The 15,876-nt window shown below is 39.9% G+C and overlaps 1 protein-coding gene across 1 annotated transcript in view; it reads left to right on the forward strand.

The window, feature by feature from the left end:
* The window catches only part of LOC118406063, a 34,164-nt gene extending 34,103 nt beyond the window's left edge, over positions 1-61 (forward strand). Inside the window, exon 16 of the mRNA XM_035805921.1 lies at positions 36-61. Coding sequence (XP_035661814.1) covers positions 36-61 — 26 coding nt within the window. The remainder of the gene's footprint in view (positions 1-35) is intronic.
* Positions 62-15,876: the final 15,815 nt, after the last annotated feature.

Raw genomic sequence — 15,876 nt, forward strand, 5'->3', positions numbered from 1 at the left:
CAATACTATGAATGTTCATTGTTCCATTTCTACAGTTTTCCAGCGCCCCGGAGTCTGGTAGAGACTAATTCTGCCACATTGGAGCTTAGATCTGTAAAGCGCAACGAAAGATATAGAGCTTCCGACCATACTGTGAATGGTACCAAAAGCTGCAAAATGAGCATGAAATCTATGCTATAAACTGCCAAAAACGGATGCTATAGAATTGTGTTAGTGTATGCCAGCGAACTTTGTGGCTGAGATCTGATGCTATTGAGAACTCTGGTCGAATGGGCTATATATGAGCTTTTTAAGATAAACAGTAGATTGGAACAAAGTGCAATGTTGGGTCATGCTTACTACTCCTGACAGAGTTCGTTCAGTTAACGACTGATTTTTTAAAACCTCTGTATATTGTTTGAAGTACATTCGCGCGGGCATAAAAAAAAAGAGCTTTGGACCATATTTTAAATGCCGCCAAAAGCTGCAAATGGGGCATGAATATATATATATATATATATATATATATATATATGCCATAAATTTTCAAAAACGGATGTCATAGAATGCGTTATGTAGCCTACTGTCCAAGCAGAGGTTCGGCTCCGGTTGTTTTTACGTGTTTTTATGCGTTTTTATCGGGCTTTCTATTTTGTACCGTTGTCTTTATGCCTCGTGGCTGTCAGCGAGACATAAAGAGAACAGTACAAAATAGAAAGCCTGATGAAAACGCCTAAAACACGTCTAAAACAGTCGGAGCCGAACCTCTGCTTGGAGAGTAGTGCAGCCTGTAAAAACGCATTTATCATGAACTGAGGTGCCCCCGTCCTAGTCCGGAAAGTAAGTATATAGGCCAGACATGACTGACATCTGACCTAAGATTAAGATGAAAGTCCCTGACCCCCCTCCCCCCATCTGTCGCTTGGCCGGTGACCTGGAAACTGCAGTGTCCTCCAAATACCCATTTATCACTTGTTAAAACCGTGACATCTGTTTGACAAAGGAAAAGGACCAAAAACCAAAACATAGAGTATAGATAATCTCCAAGCAGATGTTGAGCCTAGGTGGCATAAGATAAGCTGGGGAAGGAGTTTGGCCGGCAAATGGACTCCTTTTCCGGCGAAAGTCCTTCCCCAGCTCATGATATTATCTTATGCCACCGCAACATCTGCTTAGACATTAGAGTTTAAGTACGTTGATGAACCAAATTCATGCACATATGTAACGTTATATTTCTTTACGTTTTAAATGCTATGTAGGACCAGGAAGACTGTAAATGTATTTAAGTTCGCGGGGATTTAATTTCGCGGTAGTGAGAAAAAGGACTTTTCGTGGTGGTTTAAGTTCCCGGTGAAGCGGCCACCGCGAAAACCGCGAACATTAAACCACCGCGAAAGTTTTTGTATTTACAGTATCTGGATTGAGAGTGAACTTCAGTAGTCCAAGCAACTTACCCGAAATCATTATTATGGTGAAAATGCCCAAATTTTCCATAGATCTTTGCAAACATAACGAAGACAAAACTGGACAATCAAAACAAACTTTTTAATTCTTACTTTTAATTTCAAAAGTTCGATAGACAAACTTATTGTCGCTACACTGAACACGTCTTTGTTGTTTCACAATGCAGTACTGCAGTACTGTATGAAAAATCACATTAACCACGTCTATTTTATTGCTGTAGTAACGTTAATATCTTGATCCATCCAAGAATCATCCAAGAATGACTTGTAGTAACCCTCCAACCGACTTAACGGAAACCCCTAGGGAATCACAAAATTAACTTAATTCTCGGTGTATTTTTATTTCCCGCCCAAGGTTGTTTGCTTCCCGTGGCTACACTCAGATATCGATCCTTTGATGTGCCGTCCTCGCCACGCTCGATGTCGGCATTGACCAAGGATGACCTCGTGACGTCACATCGGGTTCGGAACCAACGCTACTGGGGCATGGCTCTGCACATGCGCAGTGGGTAAGGCGCGGGTGTGTTCTGGTCGAATGTCGCCTGTTTCGCCTCCGGGATTTTTTTACATGGTTAAGGACTTTCAGGTTAACCTGTGCAATGACCGAGTGAGTAGAGTTTTCGACTTGAATTCTTTAGGTCGAGAGTTCGAGCCCCGACCGAGTCATGCCGAAGACTTTATGAATGGTCATTGAATGATCTTGAATGAATGAATGAATGAATGAATGAATGAACTTTATTGCACGACATTTGTACATGGTACAATTGTAAGGCAACAGTAATAAGTCAATTAATACAATGATACTCGTCTAAGGTGTATAACTACATACATGTATAGTATGCGAATAGCAGTTACTCAAGACTGGAGCAACTGGATATAATTTTGGAAACGGTCAGCGTGCCAGGTTAGGTGGCACTACCTACATTGATATTGATCGAACAAGATCTGTTAATACCCCTGTCACATTTGGCGAAAATCGATCGGACGATCGGCAATCACCCGAGCCTCGCTTATAATAATAACTTAATTGCACAACAATTGTACAAGGTACAAAGTCATGTTGGCTTATATGTGACAGAGACGGTTTTTAGATGAAAAATGCGCGCAACCCTCTGTCGATCTTAGATATGGCCGATAAAAAAAAAAAGTTGCCCGTACATCAGTAACAGATGCGTAGGGGTGGCGCCCATCTCCATTTCTGTATGGATATTCCATCGATATACGCCCAAAGATCGTGGATAATGTGACAGGGGTATAAAGAATATTTTCTAACCTTCGTCGGCGTAAACGGTATACTGATTTCGCTTCTTAGCATTCTCAATATTTCGGAAAGGGCATGGTAGTTGAATACTAACACACACCACTTCCCGTGGATTAGCCCGCTCCTGCAGTGATTGTACAGAGCTGTGTGGCCCAAGGGCTATCGAAACAGAGATCGGCGCCGCCCTACGCACCATTTGGTGCGGGGAGGACTTACTTAAACTTTAGTGCTTCAAAGTTTATGCAGCAAGATCTTTGATAGAGCGCACAACAAAGGTTGAACAGTCGAATATTTTGTAGTTCAGGTACAGTTTTGAGTAGCAGTTTTTAGAAACTAAACATATGACTTGATAGAAAAATCCATGCGTTTTTCGGTGCAGATCTAAATGTTCGTATTACGAAATTTGCCGATCATAGTTGGTCACGGGAAGAAATCGATCAAAAGTCATAACAATATAATTTCAGAAACCATGTAAGAAACGAAACGTTTTAAGAACTGTCTATGTAATTAGATTAACAATTTTAAATTGACAAGGTTCCACCCCTGTGAAAAATCACGTTTGGAACAGTCCGCTCCGTTTGTTGAGTTTTCGGAAAATGTCGCGGAAATTTCATAGTTGTTTTGATGCTTTTCTGGTCATTTTTCAGTTTTTAGTTCATAGTTCTTCCTTTGAACATGTGTAGTGAATCGTCTGGATGTTTCCGTCTTGGATTTATGCCGCTATGTCGGATGTTTGAGGGGAAACTTGCATTTCTTGATAAGTCTTCAGGAGGACTTTTGGAAGACGGCGTGGTTTGGCAACGACTCGTACGTGTAAAATTTAAGGTGAGAAAACTTACTTCCTGGTCAATCAATGTCAAGTAAACTGGTGATAGGAACTAGTCATGTCATATTCCATGAAATACGTATGTATGAGCGACGTATATGATGATATTTCCGAATCTTAGCGTATTTATTTGGCTTTTGACTAGTGTAAACCGCCATAAGTTTATATTCGGACATTTATGTAGCGTTACTGTTTTCTTGAATATTGGTAGTTTGTTCCATCTATGAAATACACTTAAGGCATTTCTTCTATGTTGACGGACAATGAAGAAAAATTTTGAGGTAACACTGCTTGGAAAAATTGTCCTGAAATCTTTCATTCTCGTCGCCTCGTGCAGACGACTCAGAGACCACCTGTTGGAATGTGCCTCACCTGCCACCTGGTCTCATTACGTCGTCAATTTTCCCGCGTAAAAACACGCAAACAAGTTACCTCCTTGACAGACACCATACCTTTTTGTTATTATTACTTATATTGTGATGTTTTCTGATTGGGTATGATACAAATGTATTAATTTCCAGGCTTGACAAGAAGTTACTCTTGTGGCAAAAGATTTTCTAACAGCCATCAATACTGATAACTGTTGTTAGAATAATCTGACGTTACTGCTAAATCCACTGTATGCGGTTAAAGTTTGGCCATTCTGCACGAAAATCAACAATAGCATTTGGATAACAGTCCCCTGCAATAGTTTTAATTTTACCAAGTGGGGTTGTGTGGCACAATCGCGGCAGGGTGTTTGATTCACAACCCAGAGGTTCTGGGTTCGAATCCATTGATGTGCCACCTATCTTGTGCCCATGGGAAAGATACTTACACGACTTTCCTCACTTCACTCAGGTTAAAATGAGTACATAGCTTTGCTTAGGGCCATCACTTAGATAGGACGTTAAATGGAGGTCCCGTGTTTGAGGAGAGCCACACCACGATCACGTTCAAGAACCCACTGCAGTTATGGAAAAGTGTAAGGGACTTTCCTGGTGTGAGTGAATCAAATAAACCTGTCCGGATATGCACTTGTACTGTTCAGTACAAACCTGGTGTGTTATGCCTTAAGGCGGTTTACCGGGTATGCAAAACAAACGAAAAGATACAAAGTATGTGGCATTTAGAAAATTACATCAAAATGTGCGGTCAACAGCATTATCTACAATCTATGAGGCCTGGAAGATACAGATATCTAGTCACTTGGATTTGTTCAGTTTTTTTCTTTTGATCCAAGTTCCTACAATTTGTGTCAGTGCTGTAAAAACTTCAAATTAATTCTTCTTTTCTTTTGACGCAACCATGTAGTTACCTGTGTCCTGAGAGTCATCCAGCTGTGCAGGTGTTCCTGTCCTGATGAGATGAGACTTGTGATGACAGAGGCACCAGGTGATTGGGTACAGGAGTATCAGGCTAGGTGAGAAAAATCTCATCTCTGTATTTTATCTAACATTTGCTTGTTGTTCGAGACAAGTTTGTAACTTCTAATCTCTGTATAGTTAGACTGCTGACTGATGTCTTGAGACTGGATTGAACCAGACCAGACCAGTTGATTTCAAGACCCAAGAAGAATATCAGGTGAGAAAAATTGGAATCCTGAATTTTACTTACCTTTTTCTTGGTGTCATTTGAGACAAGTGTGTAACTTCTAATGTCTGTATAGTTAGGTGGCCACTGACTGCAGTAGTCAAGACTCCTGTCTGAACCAGACCAGACTGGGTTTGAGACCAGACTCCAGATGATATCAGGTAAGAAAAGTCTGAATTCTGCATTTTACCTACCATTGTCTTGGTGTTATTTGAGACAAGTGCGTAACTTGTGCAATCTTCATAGTTAGGCGAGTGCGGACTGATGCTGATGACTGGACCAGATGACAACTCCAAATCCTGCTTCCAGTGAGCTGACGGTGCAGCGTTGCTTGTGGACACAGCAAGCAGAATTTCCACAGGTAAACTTTTCTGTTTCATATTAATTTTCTATCCTGTTGTATGTATCATTTTTAAATCTAAGGCCATGTTGATTTGATTATATGGATGACATCCCCGCTCGCACCAATTTTCAGCCGTTTCCAAAAAAAAAAAGGTTTCCACCACACAATAAATTGTACAAAGCAGCTGTAAAATGAGCACAAATATTCCGTAGATTGAAAAAAAAAAGTATCAGAAAACAGATAATTAATCATAGTCTAATGCCATAGAATGCCAAAATAAATCTAAACTCAAAGAATAAGATGTGAAAGGACAGAAAGAAAAAAATCTTCTGTTGGTAGGGGGAGGTACCAGTACAGAAATTCAGGCCCCGTTCAGGTCCAGAGGAAACTTGAGAACTGGCAATACTCAAAACAATGGTAATTGGTCAGTTTTGCTACAAAGGAATCTATTTGGTGGACTATTGGATTCCCACTAGCATTTAAAAATCCCATCTGCAAGTAATAAGGGTTAACTGTCTTTGTACCTTTGACTGTAGAAACTTGGTACAATTGACTATAAACTCTACTTGACTTCCTCTTGTTGTCTTCTTGGCCCCCGGTAAGACCCCAAATGCCTGCCAACATAGTGTGTCCATTTTGTAATTGGCGAAACCTGTTCCTCTGATTTTTTTTCCAGGTCTGTTTTTTTCGGATTGGTCCAAGAAGAAAACAAATTGTCTTGCACCCGTATAATTAGCCTGTGTTTACACAATCTCTCGCTGGCTGGGGTGGCAATACTATAGGGCCGGCCGCTAGGAGCGCGATTTTAGTCAGGCTACCGTATAATGTACTGGTCCCTACACCTAACTGTTGGTATACCATACTATGTGTGTTTAGTCCTATGTTCAACATTCCTGGCCACTTTGATTTCATACTGGAGGCAACTTTTTTTTTGGGGCCAAACTTTTTTTATTCGCTCGCTCGCATCAATTTTGGAGTTCCCAGAGGATGTCATCCATATAATCAAATCAACATGGCCTAAGTGCGGAAACAACAAGTAACATCTTGATGCTAAAATAAATGACGTGGTGTAAAACTAAGTCTACATTCATTTCATTTTTTCAGTGAAGTAATGTTACAAATGAATATGTTGCCTTTGTCAATGCCCCAAACTTAATTGCTTTCTTCTGATTATTTTCATCCAGAGGGTCTGAGTGACCTGTGACCTGTCCGGAGCTGGAATGCAGAGGAGACTGAGGAGTGTTGCTGATGGAGCAGAAAAGCTTCCACAGGTAAGCTTATCTGTTTATGTACCATCAACGTTCTTATTCTGCCTTTCTTGTGAAGTACTTAGTATCATCTCATCTCAGACACAAAACGTATGAACAGAAGTGTATAGGATGAAAGGAGACATGTGTCTAGATTTGTTTCATGTTTTTAATCAATAAAAATCAATTTAGATTTGACACAGTGCTTTGATCTGTCTATGTGCAAAACTGATGATTGTTTTTCTTGTGTTTCCAGAGGGTAAGCTGTGATGCGAGACTGGCACTTGAATGAAGTGTTCCTTGGAGACAATAAGGGAGCGGAATAGTTTCCAAAAGTAAGCTTCTCTGCCTCTCTTGAATTACATTGTGATAGCCTTTCTGTTGTTTTAACTTAGTCTGTATTGTTACAAAGCAGAATTTTACTCGAGAAAGAAAAAATGTGGAACATTATGAATACGGCTTGACTTCGCAGACCTTAGATTTTACCAAGGTGATAGTATCAATACACTAACTTCTGTTTCTATGTCTTCGAGGCCTGGAAGGAGGAGGATTGGAGGAAACAGACTTTGATGAGCAGAGCTGTGTAAGAAGATGCACAAGTTGTGAGTATGGTCTCTTTGTTAACACAAGACAACACTTTCATACACACACTTCACATACGCTGTACATCACACTTTGACCACATGACACACCCAGTTCATTTTAACGCTTTAGCCTCCATACACTTGAGTTCACTGAAACAGTACCGCACACTCATTCCATTTCAGACCATAGTTACACACAACATCAGTCTTCACTGAATCCTCAAACACATAATTTTACACAGTACATCACACCTTCATGCAGTCACTTTTTTCATAATTAGGACCTCTACACTTAACTTTTCACATACATTGCAATAGCTTCCCCAAACACTTAGAATAATTTTGACACAGAATTTTACACAGTACGTCACACCTTCATGCAGTCACTTTTTTCACAATTAGGACCTCTACACTTAACTTTTCACATACATTGCAATAGCTTCCCCAAACACTTAGAATAATTTTGACACAGAATTTTACACAGTACGTCACACCTTCATGCAGTCAATTTATCATACTTAAAACCTCTACACTTGAATTTTCACATTGACTCGTACACCAGACCACTACATCGTAATTAGTTGTCCAAACACTTAGAATAATTTTACTCCTGTCAGCAATGCATACAGTGTGCTCCCCAGGGGAGGTCTTTGCTAAGCTGAAGACCCGGTGCTTCGAAACACCAGCATGCCTTGGCAATGACTGATCAGGTAAACAAAAATACCAAAAAAAAACACTTATAAAATGAAATAAACAAATTAACTTACATACAAGATGAATATATACACACAAACCAACCACCCCCTTACTATTTTAAGAACGTGTATATTATGCGCACTATCTCCCAGGAATACTGACATCAAGCAACCAAACCTAGCGTCGAAGCCTGGAGAAGAAAACCTCTGGGCCAGGGTAAAAAAATCCACAAAGCCCCACTCTGTTAGCGTAGTAGGCCTGATGACAAACAAGCAAGTCATTTGTCAACAGGACTCCTTCGCGGAATCAGAGCAATGTGTAAGTTAGAACCCTGGGACAGAAGTTCCTCCTCCAGGCTAAGCCCAGGAAGTAGAAATTGAACATACAGAAAGAGAGGAATTTTGTTTTGTCATGAAAACTAAAACTTTGTTATGATCACTGTTAACATAGTACTTGCAGCACTTCAAACCTCCGACTCCAAAAGCCTAATCTCAAGTTCATCAAATAAAGTCTGTCAGCGTAACACATCGCTGTCAAACTCTACTAGATCAACATGAGAAGAGCCCTACATTTTGCAACAGGAGGTTGGTAATGCTATTAGTACATAAACAGTGATAACAAAGTCTGAGATCTACATGACTTACAGGAATCAGCCAAACAAAACTAAACCTATCATTTCCTCAGATTATTCTCTCAAAAGCTCTACCCAAGATTTAAATTGACATCAGATCTCTAATTAACTTTATATATTAACTCTGTCCACCTTGCACTACAACTGCCTACATTACTACATTTGTGTTAACAAGGACCTACACTATATGTTTGCAAACTACTTTTACATGTATCTACCTAAACTATTTGTTATGGTTGCTTTGAAAATATTGACTCAGTATAATATGTGTCCACTGCACCTGTCTGGCTAGTTTACTGTTTAGTTCTAGTACCTATCTCAAGAACTTAACTACATTTGAAATGGAAAGTGAATGATGAGTATATAATCCTTGTAAAATGAATAGATGCATTTTGTTTGGCTGATTCCTGAACCCAATTTCTCTCTACAGAAAGAAAGCACAACATTGTCTTTTCCATTTCCTGTACAGCAATGGGACATATTTCCAACAATCATCATGTAATCAAAATATTTTCCCTCAGATCGACTTCATCACTGATAAGACGGAAATTGACTAAGCAACACACTTAGGCCATGTTGATTTGATTATATGGATAAACCCCAAAACTGATGCGAATAAAATAAAAAAAAATTGGCAAAAAAAGAGTTTCCTTCATTATGAAATTTGAGTGGTCAGGAACTTGTAGCAAATGATTAAACTCACATTTTAACAAGAGTTCGTAGACCTCAGGCCTGCATGAAATGTATTGGGTTTCTGTAGACCTATTGTGTATTTTTGCCTTTTTGTCTGTGGTACGTGGTTGGAAAAATGAGCTTTTTACTGTGTTGGTTGTGCACCATGCAAAAGTCTGACTCTGAAATTCCATTTTCTGAATTTGTAAGTTTGGACAGGGATGAACATTACTTATTTTGGATTCCTTAAGTATGTAACCAACCACAGTACTTTGAAGTTGTTGAGACGCTACCTTTTTTTGTCTCAGATGGCCCATGCACATGTAGTTACTCTGTCACATGATATACTAATATCTTCCTATTTCAATGTACTGACCTAATGGATACTTTTATCTGTAGTCCCATAGACATTAGACACCATGAACTATTTCGAATCTTTGATTCGACAAACAGTTAGTCCCCAGGGTGGTATGATATTTTCATTCAATCCATCCAACCCAAACCTAAATCTCCTGTAGTATCTAAGCCAAATTTAACAGCATAATTTACTATGAAAAATGTCCTTGTCAATCCCATTTATAGATGGCAAGCTGCTGGCAATGGAAGCTTTGAAAAGTTCAGAAGCTGTTGTAGTCAAAGCAAACACCCAGCAAACATCCCCACAAACCAATGAGCAGTTGCTTAGAAGGGGAATTTCATCATATATTTGCCGCGACAAAATGCAACAAACGATACTGAATTTAAAACAGAACAAAGCTAAGCCTCCACCACTTAACCCTGCCTGTACCATAGATTAAGCAGGCCCAAAAACCAAGCGAATATGACTAGCCCAAAACAACAAATTACCTGTATACAGTATGGAAATGGCATTACCAAAGAAACAAAAAGAAACACAGGACAAATCATACACATACCTTTCTCTTATGCCCACACTCTATACAGTTCTCCTCCACATTAGAAAATTGCATCTTCTTCTGTTTAAGTTCAAGTTCAACCATGATTGCCAACAGGGTAAAGGAACTTGTACCGGAACTTAAAACTCAGTACTATACAGCTCTAGAAACACCACAAAGAGTAATAAGCAAACTCCAATTATACCTGACCAACAGATATATAATCTGGCACACTCCCGTCATCTGGCAAACTGTCAGTGCCACTAAGTAACCTGATACATTGAAGGTGGCCCAGGCCAGATGATGGTTCTACACCCAACCATAATCTGTTTTTAAAACCAAGCAGATATTGGGAGGATGCCCCAACCACACTAAAACAGGGTCAACCTATACAGTATCAAGTTCAAGCACTAGGAGGCCCAAAATCAAACCTGACCACCAGGACACCACAAACAACTCACGTACCAAATGGCAACACAATGGCACCTTGCGTTCCGGAGATACAGCGCACGCCCCGTGCCCGCACAAAAGGTAACCTAAAATGTCAAGTTCAAGCACCAAGGGCGCCAAAATCAAAATTGAGCATTATTCAGCCACCGCCGACACATGTGCCAAATATCATCGCGCCAGCACCAGCCGTTCAGAAGATATAACTCCGGAAACACCCCTCCCGGACACAAAATTCGACCTGCCGGGTCAAGTTCAAACGCGACAAGGCCCAAAGTCAATCCTAGGCAACAGGCAACAACCCCCCACCCATGCACCAAAAATCGTCGCAATCGCGCGTATCGTTCCGGACACACAGCGCCAAAAGTGCCCCAAAAACACCAAAAATGCCACCTTCAATGTCAAGGTCAAGCGCCAGGAGGCCCAAAATCACACCTGAGTGTCAGGCTACCACCCCCAACCCACGTACCAAAAATCGTCGTGCTCGCACCATCCGTTCACGAGATACAGCGCCCTACATCCCCGGCTACCGAAAAGTTTCCACCAGCATCAAAACCATACCTGCATACATGCAGGTAATTACCACATAATAGTCATTTTTGTTCTTTAACATTTCTTCTTTGGCGTTTGAAATGACTTTCTTGGACTTCTATGACATTAGTATCTGTTTTCCGACATTTAATTTGCAGTCTCTGGCATACATTTGCTCATTTTACAGCTTTGTATGATTTACACTATGGTTGAAAACTTTTTGTTTGGAAATGGCCGAAAATTGATGTGCGTGGATGTCATTCATATTATAATCAAATCAACATGAAGAAAACCTTTGTAATGTCTTCTTTGGCCAAACCTGCAAGCACTTTGGCCTACAAGACAAAATATACTATTTCATAATAATGAACTTCCTTCAGGATAACTTTGATAAAAAAAATCTTACACAAATCTAAGGAAATAAAAAGGATGATTGAAATCATAATTTAATTTCTGTTCTGGAATTATAATGCTATATGATATATATCTGTAGTAACTATACTTTGCATTATTTACTTTTGTTACGGTACTAATCTAAGGTATGTCTATATGCTTTTTGCGAATTCAAGATTAAAAAGACATTGCATTTAAAAAATAAAATCCTATATCCCAATCAAGTGTGTTTGTTTTGGATGAATAGTTTTGTACTTTTAATCAATGCAAGAGCAACTAATATTCAGGATCTTTTACTACTCTACACTACATGTATGGTAACTTTGTGTCTTTGCATTTTGTCTTGTAATATCGTGCCAAACTGTTATTTGAAACAAAGTGATGAATAATAGTTTGCAAGAATTATTTGGACAAAAAACTGCTGTAAATGTCAAGCGTCAATGCCTAAAATTCATTAACGAAGTTCATAACAAAACCACCTTGCTGCGTTTCATCTAATTTTTCGAATTTGTCTAATACACAACGATTGCATTACACTTTTCATCCTGGAACATTTTGTTGCTTTGAATGTTTTACATTTCTTTTCAATATACATTTTAATTCATTTTCTCCACACAAAAGACAATTTCCTTTGAGAAACGGCTTTAAAAATGCTGGTGGTGAATCATAATAAAAAGGATATCAGGGAAAACAGTTTGAATGCAAATGATTTTGAAAATATACCCATCGCCATACAGAATGAAACAACAGACAATACTACAAGTGCTCTCCTTCAAAAGGAAAATGTACCGTGTTCTCCACCATATCTGCAATCACTTAGTGTTAGTCACAACCTTAAACTTGATGTTAGTACAAGAAATGTAGACTCAGAAATGACAACAAACAGCAGGGAGGGCCAGTTTTGATAATGATGTTTTGCGCTTAACATGTTCCAAATTTCTGAGGATTGCAGACATGCCCTTTCCCTTTTTTTATTGTCATTTCTTAGGGACCTGCATGGGTGTTCTAATCGCGCTGCGCTTAAATCCTGAACGCAGCAGCCACGCTTTATCTATGCCAACTCAGTGCTTTACCCATAATACACGGATTACGTCAACTGTTGGTTCTCTGGAGTCCATCTGGAAGGACAGAGCCCTAAGGAAGTCCACCAAGCTGAGGGTACTGAAGGCCCTGGTCTGGCCTGTAGCGACCTATGGCTGTGAAGCATGGACACTCCATGCCAAAGACACTCAGAAGATCCAAGCCTTCGAAATGAAGTGTCACAGGAAACTGCTCAGGGTCAGCTGGACAGAACTCTGTACCAACAACTCAGTTCTGGCGGAGCTGGGAGTAGAACAATCACTTCTAAGCCTCAGTGGTTAAAGGAGGAAGCTCCACTACTTTGGCCACATCAGAACATCTCGACCCACATCCTGCATGGGAAGATCAATGGCACCAGCAGAAGGAGTAGCCTGAGTACCATCCGTGGTGACCGCTGGCTCACTACTTTCGCTTTACTCCGTGGTTAGTGAGCCAGCGGTCACTACGGAGGATGGTACTCAGGCTACAGAAGGAGGCCACCCAGGAGATGGGGAGATGACATCAAGGGACTGGACAGGCAGTCCTCTTGCTGTCTGCATACAGAAGGCTAAGAACAGGGATGGATGGAGGAGACTTGTGATAGAGGCAACCATGGTCCCTGAACCTCCTGATGAGGATGGGACTAGGTGAGGTGAGGTGAACTGTTAAATTATAGCAGCCCGGCTTCACATTACGCAAAAGCAAAACAGCTGATTACGCCTTGCAGCATGCAGATCCCAAAGTCTAAAAGTAAAACCCAACTCACAGTCAGGTCCGATGTTCTCTTCTCTGTAGACAGCTGACAGATCCTCCTGGAATACAGGCAGGTGCACAGGATTGCTGGCAGATAGCACAGGAACATGGACAGGTCCTCCTGGAATTGACAGGCACACAGGAACACAGACAGGTCCTCATAGAATATGGACAGGCACACAGGATAGCTGACAGGTCCAACAGCACACAGGAACATGGACAGGTATACGGTATCAGCTTTCACTCTCCATAACCTAGGGGATAAAAGAAAAGCTGGTTAAAAAAAATCACTTGCCAAATTTACATACATGGATGACACCGCATTCACAAAACATTTTTCATCAGTCCAGATACATTTCAAATATTCACAACATTTGTTAAAGTTTTAAAACCTACTTTGGGGGAAAGAAAACATGAGGCAAAAGAAGAGCACAGTCAAAGGTGTACATAGAATATCATTACCAAACAACAATCACATAAAATATATCTCAAGTAAGACATACACATCAAGACAATCCAATTGACATATCAACATACTTAAATGTTCACAGAATATGTTTAAAATACAACTAAAAAAATTAGCTACAAACACAGCAATAAAACTAATGCTGTGTCTGAAGATGGGTTGAAATACAAGTCATAAAGTTTGAACAGTTAAGAACAACAAATGGACATGCATTCAAAATACATTGCATCAGTTCAAAGTCAAGCACAGCTCAATAACAGTCATATTAACAGAACATGAAGGGACATAAAATATGTAAACATGCTGTCTAGGATACTAGTTAAATATTCTGTAAAACCAAGGACGTCATATAACGTCCTTGGTAAAACTAAAAGGGAAACTGAAATGTAAAATGTCATGATACCAAAGAACAAATTAAGACTTAAAGAACAGTTGACATAAAACCAAGTGATGCTTTACTCAGCAGTGCAGCCACTCCTCAAACATTTGGTCAAACATTGAACTGTTTGATGTTGAGGGGGTCAAGAGTGGTGAAGAGCAGATCACAGATGTACAGTCATGTCACATCATCAAAAATGTGCAATAATGAACAGTCATTCTGAAACCCATTTTCTCTCTAAATGGGCAAGACCTTTCTAATTCTATGAACTGACTGTAGAGAAATGTTAAGAGTGCACCTGTAACAGCTGAACATATTAGTAGTAAATTCAAACGATGTACTTCTGCTGTGAGACCTGCGGAAAGCCCTGCAGAAGTCTGGCTGGCCTTGTTCTTCCTGAACGGTGAACAGAGCGTCCGTCAGGACAAAAAGGACTGTGATGAGTAGTAGATTCTACACACAAGCGCACAAGCAGACATACTTTTCAGTAATTTTCATCAACTTACCATGAACCGTGATCTTTGTTAGTGAGACAAAAGAAGTCTGATTTAGTCAGTGAACATCATCATATCAACATTTCTTCTCAGGTATCAGTGATATCACATCAGTATCTGTATCTATATAGCCTCTTCGACATAACACACCAGCTTCACAGTCAAAACATGTAGTCAGTGAACATACAATCATATCACCATAACGTTACATAAAAATGAAAAGTTTTCTTAATTATAGCGTTGGAAAACATACAAAAAGGTGTAAATTCGGTAAATTCCAAAATATCACTTAACGACAAGATAATCGCTACTAAAAGAATCACTACATTGATAAAAAACATCAAGATTCAATGGATACAATAACATGAAATAACATGTAAATTTAGTCATGAAAAACAACACACGTGACACAGCGCGCTGTTGTAAAGGTGCCAACACGATAAAGAAAATATCGCTCGTTTTGCCCTGAATATACCTCACACTTCCATAAAATCTGCCCCAAACGACCAGAAGAGTGCGAAGAACAAACGTAGGTACCTCCAACTATCCGAAACTGACGCAAGACGTCTTCCAAGGACTTTTTTCACGAAACTTTTCTCTCTTTTCTACGAAATGTCGCCATCTTGGATTTGTATCTCGCGCCGGAAGAAGCATTGCACCCTGGGTGCACCTGTTACTCTACTCACCTGTTGTATTTAGTCTTATACAATTCTTTGCGCTCTGAAAAAGATTGTTTAGATTTTAGAATGACTCATTAGGTCGCATTCACCCACTCCGTATGTTAAAAAAAAGTTAACTGAACTGTTTTAACATTACAAAACTATGTCAAAGGCAGGTTATCTATTTCACTTTAAGTTTTACTCTATTCATTGAAATGCGTTTCAAATATCTAAAGGTATTTTTCGAAAAACATTTTCATAAACAAGTCGGTACTTTCAACGCCAATGACACTTGGATGACAGTAAATCGGTTATGTCACGATGATTGACATACGAAAAATACTAGTTAAGGTGTCTGCAGTTCCAATCTGCCCGCTAGACGGTGTAATGTTCCGCTCACCAATGCCAACATTCCTCCTCCACCAGATCCCTTTGGGTGCTGAAAGTAACTGGCCTACCAGCTACAGATCAGGAATATTGCATATACGAGAGACCTCCTAACCACTGTGGGATGTAAGCCGGAAGAGA

Source organism: Branchiostoma floridae, chromosome 18, assembly GCF_000003815.2.
Source record: "Branchiostoma floridae strain S238N-H82 chromosome 18, Bfl_VNyyK, whole genome shotgun sequence".
Taxonomy (NCBI): Eukaryota; Metazoa; Chordata; class Leptocardii; order Amphioxiformes; family Branchiostomatidae; genus Branchiostoma; species Branchiostoma floridae.